The following is a 23,222-nucleotide window of genomic DNA, read 5'->3' as shown; positions in this document are numbered from 1 at the left end:
TTGAATGAATAAGTAGGGCCCCTGGTCTCTGGGTATTAGGGAGGAGGTTTCATTTTCTGGAGCCAGAAGAGAGGGAAGCAGGAAGCCAGAAGAGAAGGGCAAAATTGTGCTGCCATGGCAAACGGGTGAGTCAGGGAACTGAGGCCTTAGGGGAAGCACAACACAGACTCATACACTGTGTCATCTCTGCCTTGCCAGGCCCAGCCTCTTCACTGATAACTTCCCCTTTGCTTGTCAGTAGGCACAGTCCTCTTGTCTTGACAGCAGCAGCAGCAGCAGCAACAACAACAGCAGCAGCATTCTTAGAGCAGGTATGGGCCACGTCTGTTCCTTTTCAGGCTCTTTCTCTTCAGCAAGGTTAAAGGTCTAAGTTTAGGGTGCCTAGTGGTGGTTTGTTTTCTGATAGCCTGAAAAAATTGATTAGTTCTTTCTAGCTAATGAATTTAAATTTAGAGCCTTTCATTTTATCCTTGTTAGTAAGTACAAAACATGGATCACCCCACTTGAATGTGTTACCAGCCTGCCTGTCCATGGGAAGGTGACACTTGTAACAAAATTAATTAAAATACCTTACTTTTCCAAATACACAGCTCAAATTATTACTCTCTTGGGTCAGAAAAGAGGGGAGGGTGATAGTTCTAAAACAGATTTAATCTGGAAAGAGAAGGAAAAATCCAAGGTAGGAAACTTCACCTCTTCCCTCTCCATCAAAAAGAACCAGAAACTGTGTCTGCACCTCACAGACAGAAGTGGAGATTTGGCAATTATTTGACTATTTTTTGACTTGAGGTATCCAGCTTGGCCATCCTTGTGTATCACATTAACAAGACATCTGCTAAATCTCCACTTCACTTTGCGGTGAGTAGGCAAAACCTGTGTTCGACGAGTTCTCTCAAGTACAGCTTAATTGAGCTTTTCCCCAGTCAATCTTTTCCTCTTCAGCTCTGGAAAAGACCAATGGGTATTAGCCACTAGCACAGTGCTTCCCTTCAGACTTGTAAGTAAGGTTGAAGAAAAATTAGAAAGTAAATTCATTTTGAGGTCCCCATACAGTGAGCATGCCCTTTTGGACTATCTGAGCCTTCTTCCCATGAGTAATCTTTTCTCTTTGAGGGTTTTTCATGGGGCACAAAAATGTATTGTGTTTGGAAGTGAACAGAAAAAATATCAACCTAGGAGTGATTTGTCACAAGTTCCCTGCTGAGCAAAAGATTGTTTCAAGGAGGGGACAGAAGAGAAGGGGATGGAGGGAAAGGGAGGGGAATTGTATCTTTAGACCAAAATAATCCCTGCCTGGATTTATAAAGCAAAACAGAAAATATCCTTCCAGTAACTTTGTTCCTGTGCCTTTAATTATCCAGATTTATTTCCAGTATCCATCTGTCTACACAAAGTGAAAAGCAGAGAATTGAAATGATATCCAAATAATTGCCTTCACTATCCACTTTGTTTTGTCTGTATGTACACTATCTCTTTAGGTCCCGGAAAATGCCTGTGAGTTTTTCTCTTACAGACTTAGTCCAGGGCTTTCCAGAAATCTTGGGTGTGTGGTGCTGACTACCACATTCTGTTTGAACTTGTTAGTGCTTGAATCCTAATCCTTTTTGCCACGGCTTGAGCTCAGTAGCCACAAAGTGTTTTCTACTAGGGGCCAACAGCAAAGTCTGTTGGAAGTTCAGAGAAAGATCACAGATCCCTTTATGGTTAGCTGGTGACTTTGCAGCTATGTGTTTTCTATGTCAGTCCAAAGGGAGTTTAGTTGCCTGCTCTCTTCAGACTATTTGTGTAGTATTTCCTCATTTCACAAACTTTGTTAGCTACGTGAAGATTGACTTTTCATAGTAAGCAGGCTTCTGGGATATACATTTTCCTTATTATTATTTTTTTGACTACATTTCCACTTGGGCCAAATCAAATGCCCAGCACCAACTCAACTCTGTTAGAACAGTTCTGTGGTCATGAATACCCAATAAATATTAGGAAGATCTGCAGCATGGGTTCCCCACTCAGTGCATGCCCCAGGAACCCCAGACTGCCTCCCCCACTTCAACTGTAGCAAGTTATTTCAGGTCTTTCTTTCTACCAACCTCAGTGAATCATTGGCATTTATTTATTTATTTGTTTTTAGGAGATTTGTTAAGCACTTGTTTATGTGCCAGGCACTGTACTAAGCACTAGAGCAGATACAAAGTAATCAGGCTGGACACAGTCCATGTCCCACATGGGGCTCACAGTCTTAATCCCCATTTTACAGATGAGGTAACTGAGGCACAGAGAATTGAAGTGACCTGCCCAAGGTCATCCAGCAGACAAGTGGCAGAGCTGGGATTAGAACACAGATCCTTTGGGCTCTTGGGCCCATGTTCTATCCACTAAGCCACACTGCTTCTCTCTATTTATTGTGTATGCAGCACTATGGTTGGGGAGAGGACAATAGAGTTGGTAGACAGGATCTCTGCCCTTGAGGAGCTTGCAGCCTATCTAAGAGGACTGTGGGGCCATGGCCAGGGTCCAGATACACTCAAAACAAGAGGACATTTCAAAGAGGACATTTCCAGCACCTCCAGGAAGCAGTTGTCCATTTTGCAAGCTCTCCGGTCAATAAAGAGGCTTGCCTGAGGTCACTATCTCATGGTAGAAATACCAGGTGTGCCTCCATGAGTCCAACCTAATTCAACCATCTTCCATTGAATTGTGACTAAAAGTACCAGAAATTGACAAGACAGAGTAAAGCTCTGGTATGCCTGGACGTGTGGAAGTCCAGTGCGGTCTTCAGGCCAAAGTTTGCTACCGCGTCCCAAGCCTTCTGAGACAGTGTGATTTAGTGTCTACCTCTACACAATGTGTTCTCTCCCTGATGCTGCTAGGACTTATCTAGTCCATCCAAGGCTACAGCAAAGTAAAAAGTGTGATTTTAGCCCACCCATGATGGGTCCTCCTGAGGTGTTTTCAGAGGATGGATTTCCCCTGGCAAAGTGAGGAGTTGAGACAGTGATCCAGATAATTAAGGCAGAAACTCCAGAAACTGAGAGAAAAATAAAACACGACCGGGTTGGGGCCTGAATGATCCAGCTCAGCAGTCCATGTTGCTCAAATGCATTGGATAATCGCTCAACTCCCCATATTGCTTTTTCTTTAGCCAGGGCCAAAACGTGCTGAGAGTATGTCTGTGCTCCAACCTTATCATGAGAAGCAGCGTAGTTTAGTGGAAAGAGCACGGGCTTGGGAGTCAGAGGACGTGGGTTCTAATCCCAGCTCTGCCACTTGTCTGCTGTGTGAATTTAGCAAGCCACAGTTACCCTATGCTTTTAATTACCTCATCTGTAAAATGGGGATTAAGACTGTGAGCCCACGTGGGACAACCTGATTACCTTGTATCTACCCTAGTGCTTAGAACAGTGCTTGGCACACAGTAAGAATTTAACAAATACCATAATTGTTATTATTATTGATTCTGGAATTCATAACCAGGAGGGATGGGCTTTTTTTTCTTAAATAGCCTTACTTGTTTTTAATAGGACAGAGAGGACACATTTTCCCATGTTTGGAGCCCACATCAACCTGAGGTTTTGTGTTTTGAGTTAGCTCAGAATTAGGCCTTCAGTATATTTTTTTTGGGCCAAATAAGATTATTTTTGTTTAGAAGGGAAAAGAAAAGTTTAATAAGGCATTGCTAAAATCATCCAGAGGGATCTGTGGGTTCCAAACACTTCACTGGAGTGTAGACTTTTAAAGAGGTCATATCTACAACAGGCAAACCAAATGGCATTTTGAAAAAAAGTAGAAGGACTCTCAGTAGATTCTCTAAATGGTTAGTTACCCTAGAATTCCAGCCTTGTGTCCCACCAAAAAGATTGATATCGAATATTTCTGGAACAATTAATCCTCTTTCACTGCACCTTCAAATGCTACATTGGGTTCCTGAAGCAAAGGCAGTCAGCTTATGATAGGTACTTCTTAGTACATGTCTCCTGACTGACTTGGGGTCTGGATGGGTCCAACCATCTCAACCCTCTTCCAACCCTCAACAGGCCTGCCTAGGTTCTCTGGACTGCTCTGAAGCCATCGGGGTGACAGTGGAATGGGAAGACAGTGTTGGGGACCTGGAAAAGCCCCAAGACCTCTCTGTAAATCAGGCACAACCTTGGGGTTCCTGAGGGTGAGCTTGTAAGTAGGGCTACTAGACAGCTGTACCCTTACTTGATCTTCTACGTGATTCTTACAGGATCCTGACAGAGCTGTAAGGACTCAGAGCATGAACTCTGGGGGTACTCAGCATCAGGCCTGCACTGTACAGAATCATAGCTAAAATATCATTTATATGGAAAGATTAAGTTGGGAATAATACCAGTTCCTGGGGCAGATATGACCTAAAAGTTCTCATCACATTGCAAATATGATCAGACTTCAGTCAGGAATGGAAAGAAATAGTCCTGAGGCAAAGTTCATTGGAGGATAAGATCTTTGAAATGTCTTTGAGATCTTTCAAGGCAGAAGCCAGGCCAAGTTCATATCTTTGTTGTTCCATGGGATGAATCATGGCTTTATCAAACATGTTAATTCAGTTTTGACACTTTGCTCTGTGTGCAATTCCAGCTAAAGAAATAAAGTACCTTACTGGGGCAAAGGGTTGCCCTATTTCTCTTGTGAGAATGCCCTATTAGTTTGCTCATCTTTTAGGACAAGTCTAATTATAGCCTTGTTTACATATTTGTCACATCAGGGTAATTACTATTTGTACCTCACATGTTCTGGGCTCAATTCTTCTCCCTCTTGTTAAGCCTGGGAACAAATCCAGATCATATACATTCTTTCAGGTTCTCTATTTGAATCCTGGACTTCGGATTAGGTTTGTGGTGAACTCTGGGAGGATGATATTCTTTGTTTCTTTACTGCTGTTGAGAGAAAAAAAAATCAAGGAGCATAATGAAGGCAAAGATTTGAGTAGAAGAGGCACAGAAGAAGTCACAGGATTATGGGGGTCACAAGAAGAACCCATCTTATCCTGCTTGGTGCCTGCTGACTATATGGACAGAGATTAAAAAAAACTGATGATGACAAATGAACCTTTATGGGATGCCAGGAGCCTGGAATAAAATCTAGTTCTAATACAGCTAGTAGGCCATGAAGAGTGATGAGATTATTAAGGTCAGGATAGCTGTTCAGTTTGGTGGGCCTCCTTCTATTGGTTTCCATGGGTCTCATCTCTCCTGCTACCCGGAGCGTGGCCTGTGGCCCATCCTGTTTTTGACTGTCTGACCTGATTAACTTCCATCTACTCCAATGCTTAGTACAGTGCTTTATACATAGTAAGCACTTAACAAATATTATTATTATTCTTACTAATCATTATTGTCATTATTGTCCTTGGCTAGCAGCCCCATCATCTCAACCAGGCCCAGTCCTGCACAGACTCAAGAGGAGACCTCAAATATAGGCTTGGTCCTAGTCACTGCATTATCAGTAGCAACAGCATTTACTCTTACTGAGCTCTTACTGTGTGCAGAGCACACTCTTCTAGGTGTGTTGGGGAACATACTGAAGAAAAAGTCATCAACCCTGCTTTTGGAGGGCTGACAGTCTATTGGGGGAAGCCAAAGCCTGACTCAGGTTGGCTCTTCCCCTTGCTCTCCTCCATTTCATCTCCCCATGCTCTTCCCACTGCCATCATTGCTCTTCCACTCTCCCTCATCACACCGGTCCACTTTCCCCTGGCCCCTCCCTCCCCCAATATGTTGGCTCCCATGGAGACAAGCCCACACAAGCAAGCAGTCTGGTTCATAAGAACCAGTCAAACTGACCTTACAACGTACTTACTAAACCTGTATCTGGACTACTAACAAAGGGAAGTGGAGAGTTGAGGCAATCGTTCAGGAAACATTGCTACTGAGGAGATAGCAGCTAATTTGGAAAGCAGGATGAAGCCTTTGGGGGGTGAAATTCCTGCTGAGTGCTATGAAACAGGGATCTTGGTATACAGTTAAACTGCCTAAACGAAAGGCAGGAGTCAAATGAAGAAAAGCCAGCACTCATCACGAATTTTCTTTTCAGAGAAGGCCATGGAAATCTCAGAGACTGCCCCTCCAGCCTCGGAAAAAAAAGGTACCGCCCAGGGAAATGCTGCAGATTTGGTTTGTATATGGTCTGCTCCTCCTATCTAAAGGGCAAGTGCAGGTATAGTACTAGTAATCTATCATGCTGACCCAGCCCAGGGCCAGAAGACTAGATTAGATTCCCCCGGGGAAGTCTCCAGATTAAAGTGCTATATGCTGTGTATGTGTTTCACAGATGAAGAAACGAAAGTCCCAGGGAGTGTAGAAAAGGATAATCACCATCTGCAAACCAGAAATAAGAAGGACACGTCTTCTTCCTCCTCTTCCTCTTCCTCCTCCTCTTCATCAACGTCTTCGGGTACAGCATTTATTTTACTTTGAATCTCCCTTAATCTGGAAGAAAAATGAATTTTTATGTGCTTTACCAGCTGTCATGGTACCTACGATCATAAATCTACTTTCATCCAAAGTTGGTTAGTGCTTCTGTTGGAGCCTGGAAAGTCACAGGGCTGAGCTGGTCTACCTAGCAACTTTTGCAAGCTGGATCCTGGATGGGGAGAGATTTTAGTTTCTTCCAGGTGGCAGCCTAAACATTTTATGAAAGCAGTCTATTGTAAAAACCTTGCTGTTGAACTCTTGGGGCACTAGACCTTTCCAGCCTAGTAGATCAATGAGTTCAGAAGGATGCCTGCATGGGCTTGAAGGCTTCAGAAGTGTGTTTCTGCTGAAAGCATCACTCAGTGATTTCTTAAAGCAGCTTAATCAATCCTTGGAATTAGCTTTAATAGATTCTTTGCAGTAGTCTCTAGGCAGTGGTTATTACGAACTTTGTGTTTCATCGTTCTAGACAGCAGTAGTGATGAGGAAAAACTCCCTGTGGCAACTAGAAAACCCATTCGCTTTGAGGACAATAGAGAAGATGACAACCAAGATGAAAGTGGTATGGAAGTACAATCATTGTTTCCATCCGTGGCTCCATTCTCCTTAATGAGCTAGTCCTCTTAATAGAGCTGTATAGAGAAATAAAATAGAAGAGAATTACACGTGGATTAGGAAGGACAAGGAATGAACTGGAGGTGATTTTCAAGTACTGTAATGCCAAATATTCCATTTGAAAAAATTGATCATTTTAATGGGTTCTCAAAACAAACCAAGAGAATAAATTCTAACAACATTTGGCCTGATGCTGGAGAGTGTAAACAATGTCCACTCTCCAGGAGAATTTGCAGCCAAGGTGAGGATCAGAGTTCAGTATGTACTTTTCCAGAACAGGTGGGAAAAAACAGAGCAAGTCTATTGGGGCGTGTGAGCAGATGAGATCAATCAGAAGGTGACAGAGTAACTCTCTGGCCCTCAGTGTCTGAAAAGATGAATGCTAAATTGCTTAGTGAAATGTCAGGTATGTCTTCCCTAAACAAACTTCCCACTTTGGAAATTTTTCATCAATTATTCCCCATGCAAATTGGATTAGAGGCAGACATTAGCCAGAGAGAACCTCTGCTAGGTGCTGCCACTGGAGACAAAGCATGATTGCTCCCCATCCTAAATGGCACAATTGTCCTGCAGAATAGTTAATCCCTCATTTGGTCAGTCGGTCGGTCAATGGTATCGATTAAGCATCCACTGTGCACAGGACTCTTGCAGGGTGCTGTTGTGAGTTAGGTGAGCAGTGTGGCCTAGTAGAAAGAGCATGGTCCTGGGAGTCCGAGGACACAAGTTCCAATCCCAGTTCCTCCACTTGTCTACTGTGTGACTGGGCAAGTCGCTTACCTTCTCTGTGCCTCAGTTTCCTCAATTGTAAAATGGAGATTCAAAACCTCCTACTTAGACTATGAGCCCCATGTGGGACAAGGACTGTGTCCGAATTGATTGATTTGAATATCCCAGTGCTTAGAACTGTGCTTGACACATTGTAAGTGCTCAACAAATACCATAAAAAAAGAAAGGAAGAAAGCCCTATTCCTGCCTCTGAGAAACTTACAATTCAATGAATTGTTGTATCACTTCTAAGACCAGATGGCCTTTGAAATAGGTAGGCTCTCTCTGGCTCCCTGACAAGAACTAAACAACATGAAGTCAAGTAAAGGTCTGGTCAACTAGGTGGAAAAGAGCCTGCTTTTGCCTCAATTATTCAAGAATGTCGTTCAGGACATTCTTGATGATGGAGTCTCCCATTGGGAAGGGTGGACAAGTCTTGGTCCTGAGACTTCAGGACCAAGAGCCTAAATTAAAGAACTGACTATAGAAATAAATGGCTTGCACAGCATCTCTTACATTCTCTCATCCCCGCCAGTCATGTTTCCGACAGGGACTGGCATGCAATGAGCTGGTAGGCGCGCAGGAATACAGCTCATTGCAAAGTGCAGGTGCATTTTTCGCCCATGTTAGCTAGCTGCGACCAGAACTGAGACTAGAATCCAGGACTCCTGATTCCCAGAGCACTGTTCTTCCCACTGGACAAAGAGGTCATTCAGGGATTTGCTCAATGGCCTGAAACACAGCCAGAACTTTCCAGGAGGAATGCAGTTGTGTCTGCTACCAAGCCCTGCCTCTGACCTGCCTCTTTCCCTGCCCCCCAATGATGTCACATGGAATGGCACAATGACGTGGCAATGGAAGGACAGATGGACTACACCAGAAAGTCCTGCCCCTGTAAATTCCACCCCAGAGCCTATTATACCTAGTATACATTGTCCTGCCTACCGGGGAGATGTGGCCCAACCCTACTGCCTTCCTTTTCCCACAGATGCTGACGAAGATGGATCAGTGACCCAGAAGGATGAGCTTCAGCTCTATGAAGGTGGTATCAAATTGTTACTGCATGTGGCTAACAATAGGCAAGCATTCATTATAGTGGCTGATCAATTCATCTTGAAGTGCTTAGCCCACAATGAAATGATGTTATAATTTCTACAACTGCAACAAGTCCAGTAATAATTTAAACACTGGTTTGTTTGGGAGGGAAACAGAGAACCATACCCTAGGAGGAAGCTGTGGTTCTCTTTCTGGTTATGATACTGATGTGATGACACTTAACTTCTTCATGCTTCAGTTTCCCTCTCCCTAAAATGGAGGCATTGGTCATTGCCTACCAGTCGGTTTAATCAGTAGATAAAAACAGAAGAGGGCTTACCGGGTGATACCTGAAAAGCACATTGAAATTGTTGAGTAAATGGTTTGATTTAAGTATTGTTACAATACCAAGATATAACTCCTCTACTGAAGGGAAGATTTACTTTTGAAACATGAATCAAAGAATATGTACTTGCCACATCTAGATTGCTTACTGTTCATCCTAGTTCGGACCCAAGTAGATATTCATCTGTTGCATTTGTTTTGGGGGTTTTTAGGTGTGTCTGAAGAGGTCGTTCCCTACAATGAATCAGGTAAATACTCACAGGTATAAGGATGTCAGCATGCCTAGATGGAGTGAGAGCTGTAGAAGTGCTAGGCTGTAATCCTCGACTTTACTGTTTTACAAGTCTGCAGAGGAGATGCGAGTAACTGTCCAGTGTTTACTGTGGGTTACCCAAGCCTAAAGTTTGGTTTCATATTTACAGAGATCAGGAGCAGAGAACCTGGAACTTCAGATGGTAAATACAAAACTCAAAGAATAGGAGGAAATGTTTGTTCTTTCTTTAGGGTGTGTACATCGTTTTGGAGTCATCACTTGTAATTTAACCCTCAATGAATTCCCAGAGTACCAACAAGAGAATCTGAAAGTCAAATGTGGCTCATCAAGATGTCAGAACTGAGTAATCACCCAAGGAAATACCTTCCCAAGACCATTTTGGCCTGGACAACACTACCTAATTATCTAGAGAACTCAAGCCTCAAAATACACTTTGGCCTCAATTAGCCAGCTGTCTCATGGGGGGAAGAAAGGAACAAACATTTTCAGAGCACAGGCATCTGAGTCAGAGGATCTGAGTGCTAATTCCAGCTTTGCCACTACCCTGCTGTGTGACCTTGGGCAAGTGGCTTAACTTCTCTGTGCCTCAGTTTCCTCATCTTCAAAATGAGGGATTTAATAAATGCCTGTTTTCCCTTCCTCTTAGACTGTGAGCCCCATGTGGGACAGGAATGGTGTCCAGCCTGGTATTTAGTACAGTGCTTGGCATACTGTAAAGGCTTAACATATATCACAATTATTATTATTCTTTTTCACTTGGAATATCTAGCTAAATGAAACCATAGTGTATTTGGGAGGCCTAAAATGACTAGATAATCTGCCAGTGTAGACCAAGCCAACTTGCTGCAAATTCTAAATACCCTGGATCCACTGGTTTCAGCTGGATACCCTGGATCCACTGGTTTCAGCTGGATTAGTAACCTGAGTCTCATCCTCTCCCTATGTGTGGGTCACTGTTTGGTATTTTCACTTTCAGTTCCAGTCACTTCTTTCTGGGTTACTTTCTTATTGAAATTCATTTGTCCATGGGCTGGAAATGCTGCAGTGAGCCATCATCCCTAGGATGCCATAACTGAGGACCCAGACACTCCGCTGACACCAGCACAAAGCTGGGACAGAGCCAAGCAAGTGAAAGTTGGCCCATTAACCATTTGCATATTCTACAGTTCTTTGTGGTGAAAGTCACTTGTAAGTGGTGCTGAGATTTCATTGTTTCGATTTCTGTCGGCTATAATGAATTCTCTTTCTGTTTCCTTTCCAACAATCCATTCAAGGATCAGCTAGCCTTGATCCAGGGCTGACCCTAAAATAGGGCCAGAGGACCCCTTGCCCCAGGCGACTCCCATCCCAGTGAACAGAACTCCCCGTTGGGAGGACAACAAGGGGAGGGTGGAAATGATTACGAAGTCAAACCTGAGGCTGACTCATCTGTGTCCCTATGTTCACCTTTCCCCTCAAGGACCCTGGGCTGTGGCAGCCTACAGAGTTTCACTTGACAATCAATAATCAATCAAGCAATCTTTCATATTTACTGAGCACTTACTGGGTGCCCAGTACTGTACTTAGAACTTGGGAGAGTACAATACAGCAGAGTTGGTAGACACAATGCCCGCAAGGAGCTTACAGTCTAGAGGCAGGGTTAGGGATGCCTAGAGTGCCAGTGCCAGGGCTGTGCAAAGTCAGAGTGTCACTGATGGGGTAGGAAGCTATTGGGTGCCTCTTGTGAGTCAGCTGAAGAAAGAGGGAAAACTGTATGGGCAGAATTTCCACTATTTAAATCCTCCCCTGAGCAATGGGTCCTGCAATTTATGTACTCTCCCAAGGCACTTAGTACAGTGCTGTGCACACAGTAAGCACTCAATGAATATGATTGATTGATTGATTGATCGATTGATTAGTTCTGGCCTCCCATGCCCCTGGGGATGACCCCACCCTTACCCTAATAGAAATATACATTAAATCCTTTATAAAAGAAAGGACAGATAATACTGTTCAAAATTAGATTTATATTTAACTCCCCCAATGTAAAAGTTGCTATGGACTTAATTCATCTTCTTTTATTCTAAAGTAGCGGAAATTGAGGACTCTCAATTAAGAAGACTGAACATAAAGAAAGATGGTAAGAAAAATTTGCCTGGAAGACTCCACTTCCGATAAAGCCAACATTTCTACCAAGCAGGATCTCCCTGGGCTCAGATTGGGCCCTTGTTTTGAGAGTACTCAGCTACTTTAAGAGTAATGTGTCCAAATGATCCTCATTACACAGGACTGGCATGAATGATGAGCCCTCTTCTTGCCACTCAAAAAGGAGCCAGTGAGAGTCCTTGAAGTCTGGCTTTTGGCCAGTGTGGCAAGTGCCATTCCAGCGCTTAAAACAGTGCTTGGCACATAGTAAGCGCTTAACAAATACCATCATTATTATTATTATCTTGGCATCTGGAGTAGAGGTGTGGAGGAGCTTGAACATAGAGTAGCAGCATGTCAGGGGATAAGGGAGGAGAGGTAGCTAAGATGTCCCTCCCCTGCTGCTACTCTGCGGTCCCAGCTGCTTCTGCTGCTGTTGCTGATGATGATCCCTGAAGATTTCTGAAATGGAGAACCAAGTGCAAGATGATCACACTTCACCAGAAACATCTCAGAAACAGCTCCCAACAACTAACCATGGGCAGCAGTGGTGAAAGCAGCAGTAGCTTCTCCAGTTCCCACCTGCTGCAGTGACAAGGCAGCAGTGGGGGAGGGGTTGCCTACCAGGCTAGAAGTCCTGAATGGAAGATCATTAGAGTGAGTGATTCTGCATTTGTGTGTGTGTGTGTGTGTGTGTGTATGGGGATAAAACATATCCCCTGGCCCTTTCCCCTTCCTACTAGGATTTCAACCTAATCAGAACTCACCCATAAGACATGTGCTTCAGTAGAGCTTCCCAAAGAGGCCAGGAATGAGGGCTCAATCTTGGTATTATTAAAATTCATAATATTAAACTCTCTGTGGTTATCATCCCAACCTTTCAGAAGTGACAGCCTCCAAATTAGCATTCAAGTGGGAGGAAAAGTAGATACTCCATTCATTATGCACTTTGTGAAGAGATGGCATTTCCTTCTAATAAACTACTTCAGTATCTTCCCCTAGGTAGTGACAGTTTTCCCGAGTTAGAATTTGAACTAGCATTCTTTGATAGAAAATACCTGGTCTTGGGGCCTCGTCTTTGCTCTAGTAGGAGTGCAGTCCAGGCCAAGGTATGGGATCAGCTTTATGTCCCGGAGACCCAATTCAAGTAGGAATCAAATACCCTGGATTTCTGCTCCTGGAACCCAGTGCCTGATGGTAAGGGACCAAGACAGTGAAGAGCCAATTTAATTTCCTGTTCTCTGCCTTTTCAGATGAATTTTTTCATTTTATCCTTCTTTGTTTTGCCATCGGGGCTCTATTAGTCTGCTATCACTGCTATGCAGGTAAGAAGGGCTTTGGTTAAAAGATAAAGTGGTTAAAGTTACACAGAGGATAAGTAAGTTATTTCTTTGTATTTGCTTTTCAGACTGGATCATGTCTTTGGGTGTTGGTTTACTGACCTTTGCCTCTCTTGAGACCATTGGAATATATTTTGGCCTGGGTAAGAATGTCGTTTCCAGTAAACCAAGGACCCATCTCAGTACCCGAGTCTTTCATGTGCCGAGCAGTTTCTTTCCGAAAATGCACATAGAAAGGACCCAGTACTCTCCCTCACCTTCAGAAAAACCACTGGGAGATGATGGCACCTTTGCTAGAGTCTTGATAGCTATAGGAAAATGTTTCATTCTCTGCCCCTTACAAACAGGCTCTAATTCCAAAAGGCCACCACTTATTTAATGGTTGCAGAAAAGCTGCATTTGAGGCCACTGATGGAGAAATTCATCTATGGGTGTGTGTGAGAGACTGAAAAGGCAGGATCTATGGTATCAGCCGCATTGTATATTAACTAAAACCGTCCCTTATTGTGCTGTCATGCTTCTATTACTCCTAGAATTAGCTTATTAAACCTGCCATGCAGTGTTAATTTGTGACTTGGTGTGCCAGGGCTCAGCCCTGTCAAGTTTGGGCTTGCTGTTTCATGTTACAATTCAACAGAGTTGCTCTGTTCCTCCCATAAACCCTGGGCTCTCTTTGATTATAACTCAAGCACAGCTCCCTTGTTCCTAACTACTAAGACATCCCTGAGGCAGAGCTTAGCAAAGAACTTACAAGAGGCCAGCTCAATCACACTGTGGCATTGCAGGGAGGCCGTATTTCTTGGGTTTTGTTCACTAAATTCACAAGGGTTTCACAGCCAAAACCCTTTCATTGTACATGAAATTGCATAGTTAAGAGGCATCCACTAGATCTTAGGTAACCACATCTCTGACTGTCCTGAAAGTGCAAAGAGATTCTATATGACATCTTCTTTTGTGCTAATCAAACAAAAAGACAATCACCAGAGGGAGGAACATAATAAGAAAGTCAAGTACGCACGTCGAGAGGGTCTGTAGAGCCAACTCATATGGTACCGGCCAAGATGTAATAGTTTCATCACTGACTCCTGGCAAGCGAACAAGCTGTTAGCCCCTTCTGAGATCAGGAACTCCCTTTTTGCAGGTCCCACCAGGAAGCAAGATAGGTTGAAAGGGCCTTTTACTATTTCTTGCCCAGACGATTATGCTGGCATCATAAAAACTCTCAAGTTCTCTGTTTTGACATACATTTTGGGGCTTGGTGGGTTGGATCAAGGAAGGAGGCAGATTTTGTACTCTACTTCCTCCTTGGTGTTAGGTCATTAATGTGAACTAACTAACCTCTTTTTAAAAAAAAATTTGTTTCTGCACAGTATATCGGATTCACAGTGTCCTCCGAGGCTTCATCCCTCTGTTTCAGAAGTTAAAATTAATGGGTAACCTTTTTCATTTTTATGGCTCTCGCTTATGTATTTCAGCCTTGCAAATCCAGTCTGACTCTTCTACAGCTCAATTCCTTGCAGGTCCAGGTTAATATGTACTCTTTTCCAAGTGCTTAGTACAGTGTTCTGCACACAGTAAGCACTCAATAAATATGATTAATTGATTGATTACTCAATTTATCCTATAATAATACAATGATGGTATTTGTTAAGTGCTTGCTATGGGCCAAACACTGTTCTAAGTGCTGGGGTAGATACAAGGTAATCAGGTTGTCCCACATGGGGCTCACAGTCTTAATCCCCATTTTACAGATGAGGTAACTGAGGCACAGAGAAGTTAAGTGACTTGCCCAAAATCACACAGCTGACAAGTAACGGAGCCAGGATTAGACCTCTGGCTCCCAAGCCAGTGCTCTTTCCACTAAGCCACACTTTAGCTTGGTAATTATGCTATTTACATAGAACTTGTCCAAAAGACAGCATTAGCTCCCTCCATGGGGCCAAGCATTACAGTAGCAGCAATGATTAGATTTTTAAAAACATTTGTGGCCCTATAGCTTTCCCAACATTTGACAACCAGCAGTAGAGAAGTTAGTAATAATAATGATGGTATTTGTTAAGTGCTTACTATGTGCCAAGCACAGTTCTAAGCGCTGGGGGGGATACAAGGTGATCAGGTTGCCCCACTGGGGCTCAGTCTTAGTCCCCCTTTTACAGATGAGGTAACTGAGGCACAGAGAAGTGAACTGACTTGCCCAAAGTCACACAGCTGGGATTAAAACCCACAACCTCTGACTCCCAAGCCAGTGCTCTTTCCACTGAGCCATGCTGTTTCTCAAAAATCAAGATTAATAAAAATCAAGGGGGTAAACCATGCCAACTTAAGTCAATCTTGCTCTTAACTCAAGTTGTTATTGCAAGTGTTTTTTTTCATATCCACCAGCACTTCTTATTGTACTAGCATCAAAGAGATGTAATGAGCACATCTGAATTAACGAGACTTCATATTGACGGTGATGAATTGTCAAGAGATTGAAACAGGGGCAGTGGTCTCATGGAAACTGCTTGGTCCTGGAAGTCAGGCTTGGGGTTTAGTCCTAATTTGACCACTGGCCTGCTGGATGAGCTTAGAACTTCTGTGTGTCTCAGTTTCTTCATCTGTAAAATGAAAATACATCTGCTCTCCCTTCCTCTTAGATTGTGAGCCTTGCACGGCACAGGGGATGTGTTGATCTGATTATCTTGTATCTACTCCAAGCTTAGCTTAGTGCTTGGCACATAGTAAGTTCATAATAAATTATATAACTGAAGCCCTGAGAGCCAGAAAGCAATTAGTGACAATCTCGATCTAAGCAAAATGACCCAATTCTTAGAGGTTTCACAGTAGTTTGCAATCAATAGCTAGTTCCCTCTTCACATCATCCCTATAAAGATTGGTTATACTAGAAATCTGGAAGGTCCAAATTGGGCCCCTGACTACTTTTGGCAAAGCGTGTGTAAGGAAGAAATTCACAACCAGCTGTCAAAGTAAATGTAATCCCCAAGAAGCAGCATGGCTTGGTGGAGTAAGCACGGGCTTGAAAGTCAGAGGTCGTGGGTTCTAGTTCTGACCCTGCCACTTGTCTGCTGTATGACCTTGGGCAAGTCACTTAACTTCTCTGTGCCTCAGTTCCCTCATCTGTAAAATGGGCATTAAGACTGTGAGCTCCATGTGAGACAACCTGATTACCCTGTGTCTACCCCAGCACTTAGAACAGTGCTTGGCACATAGTAAGCACTTAACAAAAACCATTATTATTATTATTATTATAGTTCAAATGTCCTTTGGAAGATCACTTTAACTCCAAATCATGAATCTGCTGGCAATGTCCAAAGACTTGGGGGTGGGGAGAGGGACAGGAATACTGCTCAATCAATCGTATTTACTGAGCGCTTACTGTGTCTAGAGCACTGTACTAAGCACTTGGGCACTTGAAAGAGTACGATATAACAGAGTTGGTAAACATGGTCCCTGCCCACAATGAGCATACAGTCTAGAGTCTAGTGCTGCTGTATTTTTGATCCCAAGGTTTTTTGCATCAAGCTGGGGACTTCCTGCTAGAATAATTAGTGCTGGTTATTTATTTTGAGTGCATAATTCAACTTTCCTCATTTTCACATTATATTTCAGGTGTCAGAAAAAGTGATTAAGAGGACTGAAGAACAGTGACTGAAAGCAGTGCCTGGGCCCTGGAGTTTTTCCAATGAAGGAAGTCAGAAAATGAAAAAAACATAGTCTGAAAAATCCAGGGGTTAAGGGAAATGATCAAGAAGTGCTAACTGTAAAGCATCCTGAGGGAAGGTGGGGAGGCAGGGGATGTGAGAAGAAAGGGACATTTGTCAGAGAAAACAGAAGATTTTTACCTGCTAGGTTATAAAACCTAGCAATCTCAATGAACAATCCCATTAGTTTTATGAAGTTTCATTTTGTAAATCAATGCATATGATTTTTGGTGGGGGTTATTTCCATGTTCTCATACCTGAGCTAAATAGGTTTTCACCCCATGACCTTGTGCTCTTCACCAAGTCCCAGAGGATTTTAGCACAGGTCTACCCACATGGCATTGACTGGATTTGGTTTTGCTCTTTTCAACCACCATGAGGCTTTCTTTATCTGCTCAAGTTTTCTTTGAGCAACTCGTCAGTTGGCTCCCATCAGTCAGAGCCTGCTTCTCTTCACCCAGTGGGGCAATGAGCCTCAACCTAGCTCATAAACCTGAGGGACTCTGATTTGCCTGTTCAAGTTAGAGAGGGTCAATGAGTCTTGTGCATGAAATGAAAAGGGGGGAAAGCTGTGAAATAAAAGCAAGGAAATAATCTGTGACTGCATCTCTGACCATTTGGGATACCCAGGGTCTCTGTCCTGAGGCCTGTCCATCCAGCAGATTTTCAGACCCAATCATCTCCTTTTTTGGAGGTTCAAAATAAAATGCTATCCTTCTTGGAGGTTTTTCACAACAAGTCATCACTTGGGACCTGGGATCTACAGATCAGCAGCACTTGGCGGTAAATCAGGTTGGGGATGGGATGCTAACTCTTTAGACAGGAAGCCAAGAACAGGTGAGACAGCAAAGGGAAAGCTGGTAATGTGGCAATCATAAAAGGAAAAAATCCTGTCTCACCCTTCCCAACCCAGAGGAAACCTGGATCATAGGGTCAGTACCTTGACTTTAGCAGGGGATTGATATTCTGCAGAGCGCTGGTTCCTGAAAACCATTTGTCTTCAAACCTCCTGGGCCTTAAACACTTGCAATAATGGTCCCTGCTTCTCTAGAAGTTTCTTCTACTCAGTTAATTTGCTCCGACCATGCCCTACCCAGATTTCCCTTGCCTCCCCTCCCAGCTGAACAATTCTAGCCCCTTACTCCTCTTCATGCTCCCCCACCCAATTGGGCTAGACCCCTGGGAAGAAAAAGTTTGATACAAGGCAGGGTTGTTCTCAAAACACTATTTTTATTAGTCTGCTCACTCTCTCTATATATTTGAAGCATCTTTGCTGGGAAGTTAAAGGAATATGTCTCCCTTCCCTGCCATCTCCACTGCCCCTGCAAGCAAAGACCCCTGAGAATACTCTGAGAATACTCTAGGCCTTGGACAGGGCTTCCTTGACAGCTTGCATAATAGCATCTTTATCAATCCCAAACATTTTAAGTAGCTCAACGGGTTTCCCGCTTCTTGGTATGTGGGCTACAGCCAGCCGGGTGACGGTAATGCCCGGCTCTCCAACCACGGCAGCAGACACGGCTTCTCCAATGCCTCCTAGGAAAAGGAGAGAGAAATGGGATCGATGATTGAGCCTTGGTTCTCTATTAAAGGTCGGAGAGGCTATAGTTTTTTTATTCACATATTCCTGTCTCTTGGTCTTGTTTTGGAAATCTTTAATGCTATTCTCCTTCTATAGCGCAGAATGGGGGGTTGGAGGGGGCGGGGGGGAAGAGATGTCCAAGGAGAGTGGTGTTGCAAAGAAATAGCCAGATTTGGTGTTACTACCTAATGCTGTTAAACCTAGCCCACTGACATTTTGCAGTCTGCCATGTTCCAAAAGTTGCCTTCTATTTTCCCCTGGGCCAAAAAGAGTCACAAATTCTTCCATAATCCTTGCTCCCAACCCTCTTTTCTCCACCACTGGTTTCTGTCTGTTCTTCCCGCTCTCTCATTCCCTGTGGTCTAAAGAGGCTCCTAAAATGCATTTTGGGGTGCGAGGAGGGAAGTAGGCACTTACGTTCTGTTACCTGCTGGGCTTCCGCCTTCCTTCACCCACAAGAGCTGATCAAAACTACATCAGACTATTATATTTAGTCTCAGTGGGACTGCAGAAAATTACAGTAGCCTGAGATTATCAACAGCCTCACAACATGGTGCCTTACTTACCCTCATAATAATGGTCCTCCACAGTGAGGATCCTGCCTTTGGTTGCTTTTGCGCTGTCGAGGATGAGTTTCTTATCCAGGGGTTTGATGGTGAAGGGATCAATCACTCGAATGCTGATTTTTTCTAGAAGAGAAAAAGATAAAGTTCTTATGCAGGAACATAATGCCGGGGGTGGGGGGTTGGGGGCGTGTGTGTGTGTGTGTGTGCGCGCGCACATATAGTTTCAGTCACTACAAATGGGCTTTTCTCTGCTGCTCCCCAAAACAGAATAGCACACCTCCCCCTTTCTCAGACAGAGGCTCTTTCCCACATTTCACTCAGCACCTTTGCTGCTATTTCATCATGTCTATGCTCTGCAAAGTCATCTGACCCACAATCACAGCTTTCCCCTAAGTTTGGGAACGTGGTTTACTAGTTGGTCACCTCCCTGAATACCGGGGTCTGATGTATGGGCATCTAGATTTCCCAAGTAAACATGTTGGCTGCAGCTAGGATGTTCCAGGCTGTATAATAGTTTTCCAATCAATCAATAAATCAATAGCATTTATTGAGTGCTACTGTGTCTGCAGAGCACTGTACTAAGCACTTGGGAGAGTACAATATAACAGATTTAGTAGACACATTCCCTGCCCACAAGGAGCTTACAATCTAGAGGACTGTATTTCCTTAAGAAATAATGTACCACTTCCCTGTAGTGGAATGATGCTTCTTGGTAGGTATTTATCTAGTATCAGCTGGAAGGGGAAAGTTAGTCCCTGAGGTAAGGGACATTACTCTGTGATTTCTAGTACATGACAAGGTTGTTGGAGATTGAGAAAACATACACATTACCTTCTCCTCTCATCTCACAACGTCACTCTACAGTCAATTCCCTCAGCCCACTAAAGCTGCTCTCCCATACCCATGTGGAGTCAATCCTCCAACTCTTTCATTGGAAGAAGCAAGGTCTTTTCAGGCCCAAAAGGTCAGGCAGCAAAGGCAACCTGGATGGCTACTTTGTGTTCTCAAGTGGATAAAATCTCTCTCTTTACCTTTTTTCAGCTGGTCAGCAGCTGCCAGTGCTTCATGGAGAGTCACTCCTGCACCAATCACAGTCACCTGGTCATCCTTGCTCTTCAAAATCACCTAGAAGGGAAAGAACCAGGGCAGTAGGGCAGTAACTTACCCACTCTATGTGATTTTTTTTTTCTCTATTATTCGGGAAGAGAGGGTTTAGTTTTGTGTGTGTGTGTGCGCAGGAGGGGAGGGGCGCTACTCTTACAGGTGCTGGGTTTATTTTCTCCCAATTCTACAAACCCGGGGACACTACCGACCTTGGCTTGTCCGATCTGGAAATCTTCATTGCCGTTATAAATGATGGCATTTTCAGGGCGGCTGGTCCTTATGAAACAAATGCCCTGATTCAGAAAGAAAAGGAAAGGAACCATAAATCACAGAAACTGAACTGATTTAACCAATTCATTCAAAAAACTTCCCAGAAATGCACTGTTTTGTTTCAGGCTTTTCCACTTTATTTTGCCAACGCATCTCAGCCTATTTGTCTTAGCAACCAAAATAGTGCTTTCCTCAGACCCTGCCATTTTCTCTATGATTAACGTTCTTCTCCTCTTTTCATGCTGCACAGGCAATTGAACATCCTGATTGCCTTATTTAGGTCTAATTAAGATTTAAAACATTATTATCCTTCCAGGTAAACTGCAATCTTGGCATCTTTTCCATTCACATAGGCCAGGGAAGAAAAATTTGGTTAGCAGGCAGGTTGACTGTAATTTAGATCCCCATATTGGGATTTGCCCTTCAGAACAAAACCAAGAGTCTTTTTACGCAATCATTTCTTCTCTTTCTGTGTCACTGCTTTCAGTGATGGCTTAATAGCTGACTTTCAGAATGAGGGGACATCACAAGGATAATTGTCACCAGCTGTTCTCCATGCCCACAAGGGGCAGACCAAAGAAGGGTTTGCAATTGCAGTAAGAGTTCAGTTAGATGAAGGGGATAATCTTCTTTGTGGTAAACACTGGGACAGGCTGCTGCTGAGGCTGGTTGAGGGCCTTCAACACTGAAGAACATTGATAGGCAAATTTCTGTCTGGGTGGTTTCAACAAATATGCCTCAGGGCCAACAATTGGACTCCATGCTCCACTTCAGAATACTAGCATGGGTTTAAACCTACAAATTAACCAGATAATTTGAGCCAGCAACTTTAAAGCTAGCCACCAGTTGCATTGAATAAAAGATACGTTACCCCACATAGACCCAACCTAGAAAGAGCAGCCAGTAATTCATTCATTCATTCATTCAATAGTATTTATTGAGCGCTTACTATGTGCAGAGCACTGTACTAAGCGCTTGGGATGAACAAGTCGGCAACAGATAGAGACAGTCCCTGCCGTTTGACGGGCTTACAGTCTAATCGGGGGAGACGGACAGACAAGAACAATAGCAATAAATAGAGTCAAGACAATGACAAACCTTCGTGTTGGCAGCTAATTCCACTGCTTTCTCAGCAGAAACTGCATCACTTGGATAAAAGACAGTTGAATTTGGAATAGATCGGAACATAGACAGATCTTCCAGGGCCATCTGAGATGGCCCATCTTCACCTATGAAGAAAATGAAAGGGACAAAAGAGAATGGTTCATCATCAAGTTTTCAGCAGTAGTGACTGAGCCAACCGTCTGCAGAACACTGGTAGCAGGCACTATAAGGATACACAGACATACAAGATAAAGTCCCTATCCTGGAAGAATTTACAGTCTAACGAAGAAGAGGAAAATGACTTCTGCCTAAGGACGACTTAACCAATTGAACAACCCTACTGAGAGCTGCTTCCAGCTGTCACAGTGAAAGGCAAGGGGAAGGGAAGAAGGAAGGATGGGAGGGAGGTGGTAGGAGCAGGACAGTTCTTTTTAAAAGCCTCCTATCCTTACTTATCCTTTCCTAATCTAGGTGTTTGCTCTCCTTTTGTTCACAATTGATAATTATGGGTACTAATTAACAGAGGTAAAGAGCATGGGGAGGGAAAGGGGTGTTTAAAGAGGTGGGAACTTCTGCCTGTGGGGGCTTCTAACTAGCTCTGAAGTACTAATATTCTGTTCTAGAGTTGAGGCATGTATAGAAGGTCGGTGGAGAACCTGAAAAATCTACCTGCTTAAGAAATATCTTTTCCTTAACTTGAAATCAAAAACAATGGATAAAAGAGACAGGAGGCTAAAAGAAAAAATCTAGGGTTAAAAGAGGACAAATAAAAGTAGAGAATAACGACAAAATAATCAGCCCTGTCCCAACATACCATAGGGCACAGCATGACCTAATTTACACCCAAACAGTAATGCACATCCTGGTGGAATCTGCTGGTTGATTAAAAAATACGAAGTGACTAAAAATGAAAAGGGAAGAAGATGAAGACAATTTTCCAAGAGATGGTGTTTGAAGATAAAAGGGTTACCCCAAATTGAACATAGAATGTGGGTTTATACACATGCTCTCCTTTGCTTATCTTTCTTTCCCTCCTATATATGTGTGTACATCCCAAAGATTTGATCAGACACACTCACATGCTTAAAAAAATAAGGAAAAATCAGATTCTCCCATTTGTTAAAGTGAGCACTTACGGACCATTTGGGGACTGTTTAGTTAATCACTACTGCAGTGCACTAAATGGTCTTTTCCCATATAACAGGTTAGATTTAATGTGTGGAGTCCAACATTCAGATGGTCAGAAAAAACAATAAAGTGCATAGCAATCTGTAAATGCTTCAGGAGAAACTGGCGTGTTAACCTCCTTCCTTTCTCAGTGTGTGTGTGCACGTGGATGTGTACACACACACATGTGTCTCTTTTTCCCTGTGTCTCCTTATGCGGAAAGTTTCTTCCGCACAATCCTTGCTCTCTTTCCACCCTCCTACTATCATCCTTTCTCTCCCTAATTTAAATTTAGTTACTCCCTGGCCTCCACCCTCTGCCATTCTGCCATCTCCTCTTACTACACTGTCCCATTTCTTGTCTCATCTCCCTCAGAGGATGACCTCTTCAGACTTCTTCCTCTTCAAGGCAAGCTCAGTAGTTAAATTACAAGCCAGACATTCTTCGGTGTTGACATATTAGGCACCTGGTGTATGGCTCACTTGTATGGTTTAGGATTGAAGCTATGTAGCTATGTGGCTTTGGGACATTTTTTTTAATGGTGTTTATTTAACACTTACTATGTGACAGGTACTTAAGCACTGGGGTAGATACAAGATAATCAGGTTGGACACATGGGGCTCATAGTCTTAATCCCCATTTTACCGGTGAGGTAACTGAAACTAAGAAGTTGTGATTTGCCCAAGGTTACACACAAGACAAGTGGCAGAGCCGGGACTAATACCCAGGTACTTCTGACTCCCAGGCCTGTGCTCTATCCACAAGGCCACAGTGCTTCTCCAGGCCATGCTGTTTCTCC

General features: G+C 43.4%; 2 protein-coding genes across 2 annotated transcripts in view; one reads left to right on the top strand and one right to left on the bottom strand.

The window, feature by feature from the left end:
• Positions 1-242: 242 nt before the first annotated feature.
• TMEM40 (transmembrane protein 40) lies at positions 243-17,224 on the top strand. Its single transcript, XM_007655419.2, has 12 exons — positions 243-311; positions 6,052-6,102; positions 6,289-6,411; positions 6,901-6,993; positions 8,800-8,853; positions 9,404-9,439; positions 9,614-9,646; positions 11,534-11,584; positions 12,843-12,914; positions 12,998-13,072; positions 14,300-14,362; positions 16,539-17,224. Exons 2-12 carry the CDS (start codon positions 6,060-6,062, stop codon positions 16,556-16,558), a joined length of 663 nt encoding a protein of 220 aa, XP_007653609.1. The 5' UTR covers positions 243-311; positions 6,052-6,059; the 3' UTR covers positions 16,559-17,224.
• A 616-nt stretch (positions 17,225-17,840) lies between these two features.
• TKT (transketolase) overlaps positions 17,841-23,222 on the bottom strand; it is a 32,287-nt gene continuing 26,905 nt past the window's right edge. The window contains exons 10-14 of the mRNA XM_029051160.2: positions 21,251-21,381; positions 20,092-20,175; positions 19,810-19,903; positions 18,779-18,901; positions 17,841-18,166 (exon numbers count right to left, since the gene is read on the bottom strand). Of these exons, the coding sequence (XP_028906993.1) occupies positions 17,991-18,166; positions 18,779-18,901; positions 19,810-19,903; positions 20,092-20,175; positions 21,251-21,381 (608 nt within the window). The 3' untranslated portion in view covers positions 17,841-17,990. The remainder of the gene's footprint in view (positions 18,167-18,778; positions 18,902-19,809; positions 19,904-20,091; positions 20,176-21,250; positions 21,382-23,222) is intronic.

This window comes from Ornithorhynchus anatinus, chromosome X1, assembly GCF_004115215.2.
Source record: "Ornithorhynchus anatinus isolate Pmale09 chromosome X1, mOrnAna1.pri.v4, whole genome shotgun sequence".
Lineage (NCBI taxonomy): Eukaryota > Metazoa > Chordata > Mammalia > Monotremata > Ornithorhynchidae > Ornithorhynchus > Ornithorhynchus anatinus.
The sequence above is the reverse complement of the archived record's forward strand: the minus strand, read 5'-3'. Positions and strand labels throughout refer to the sequence as shown.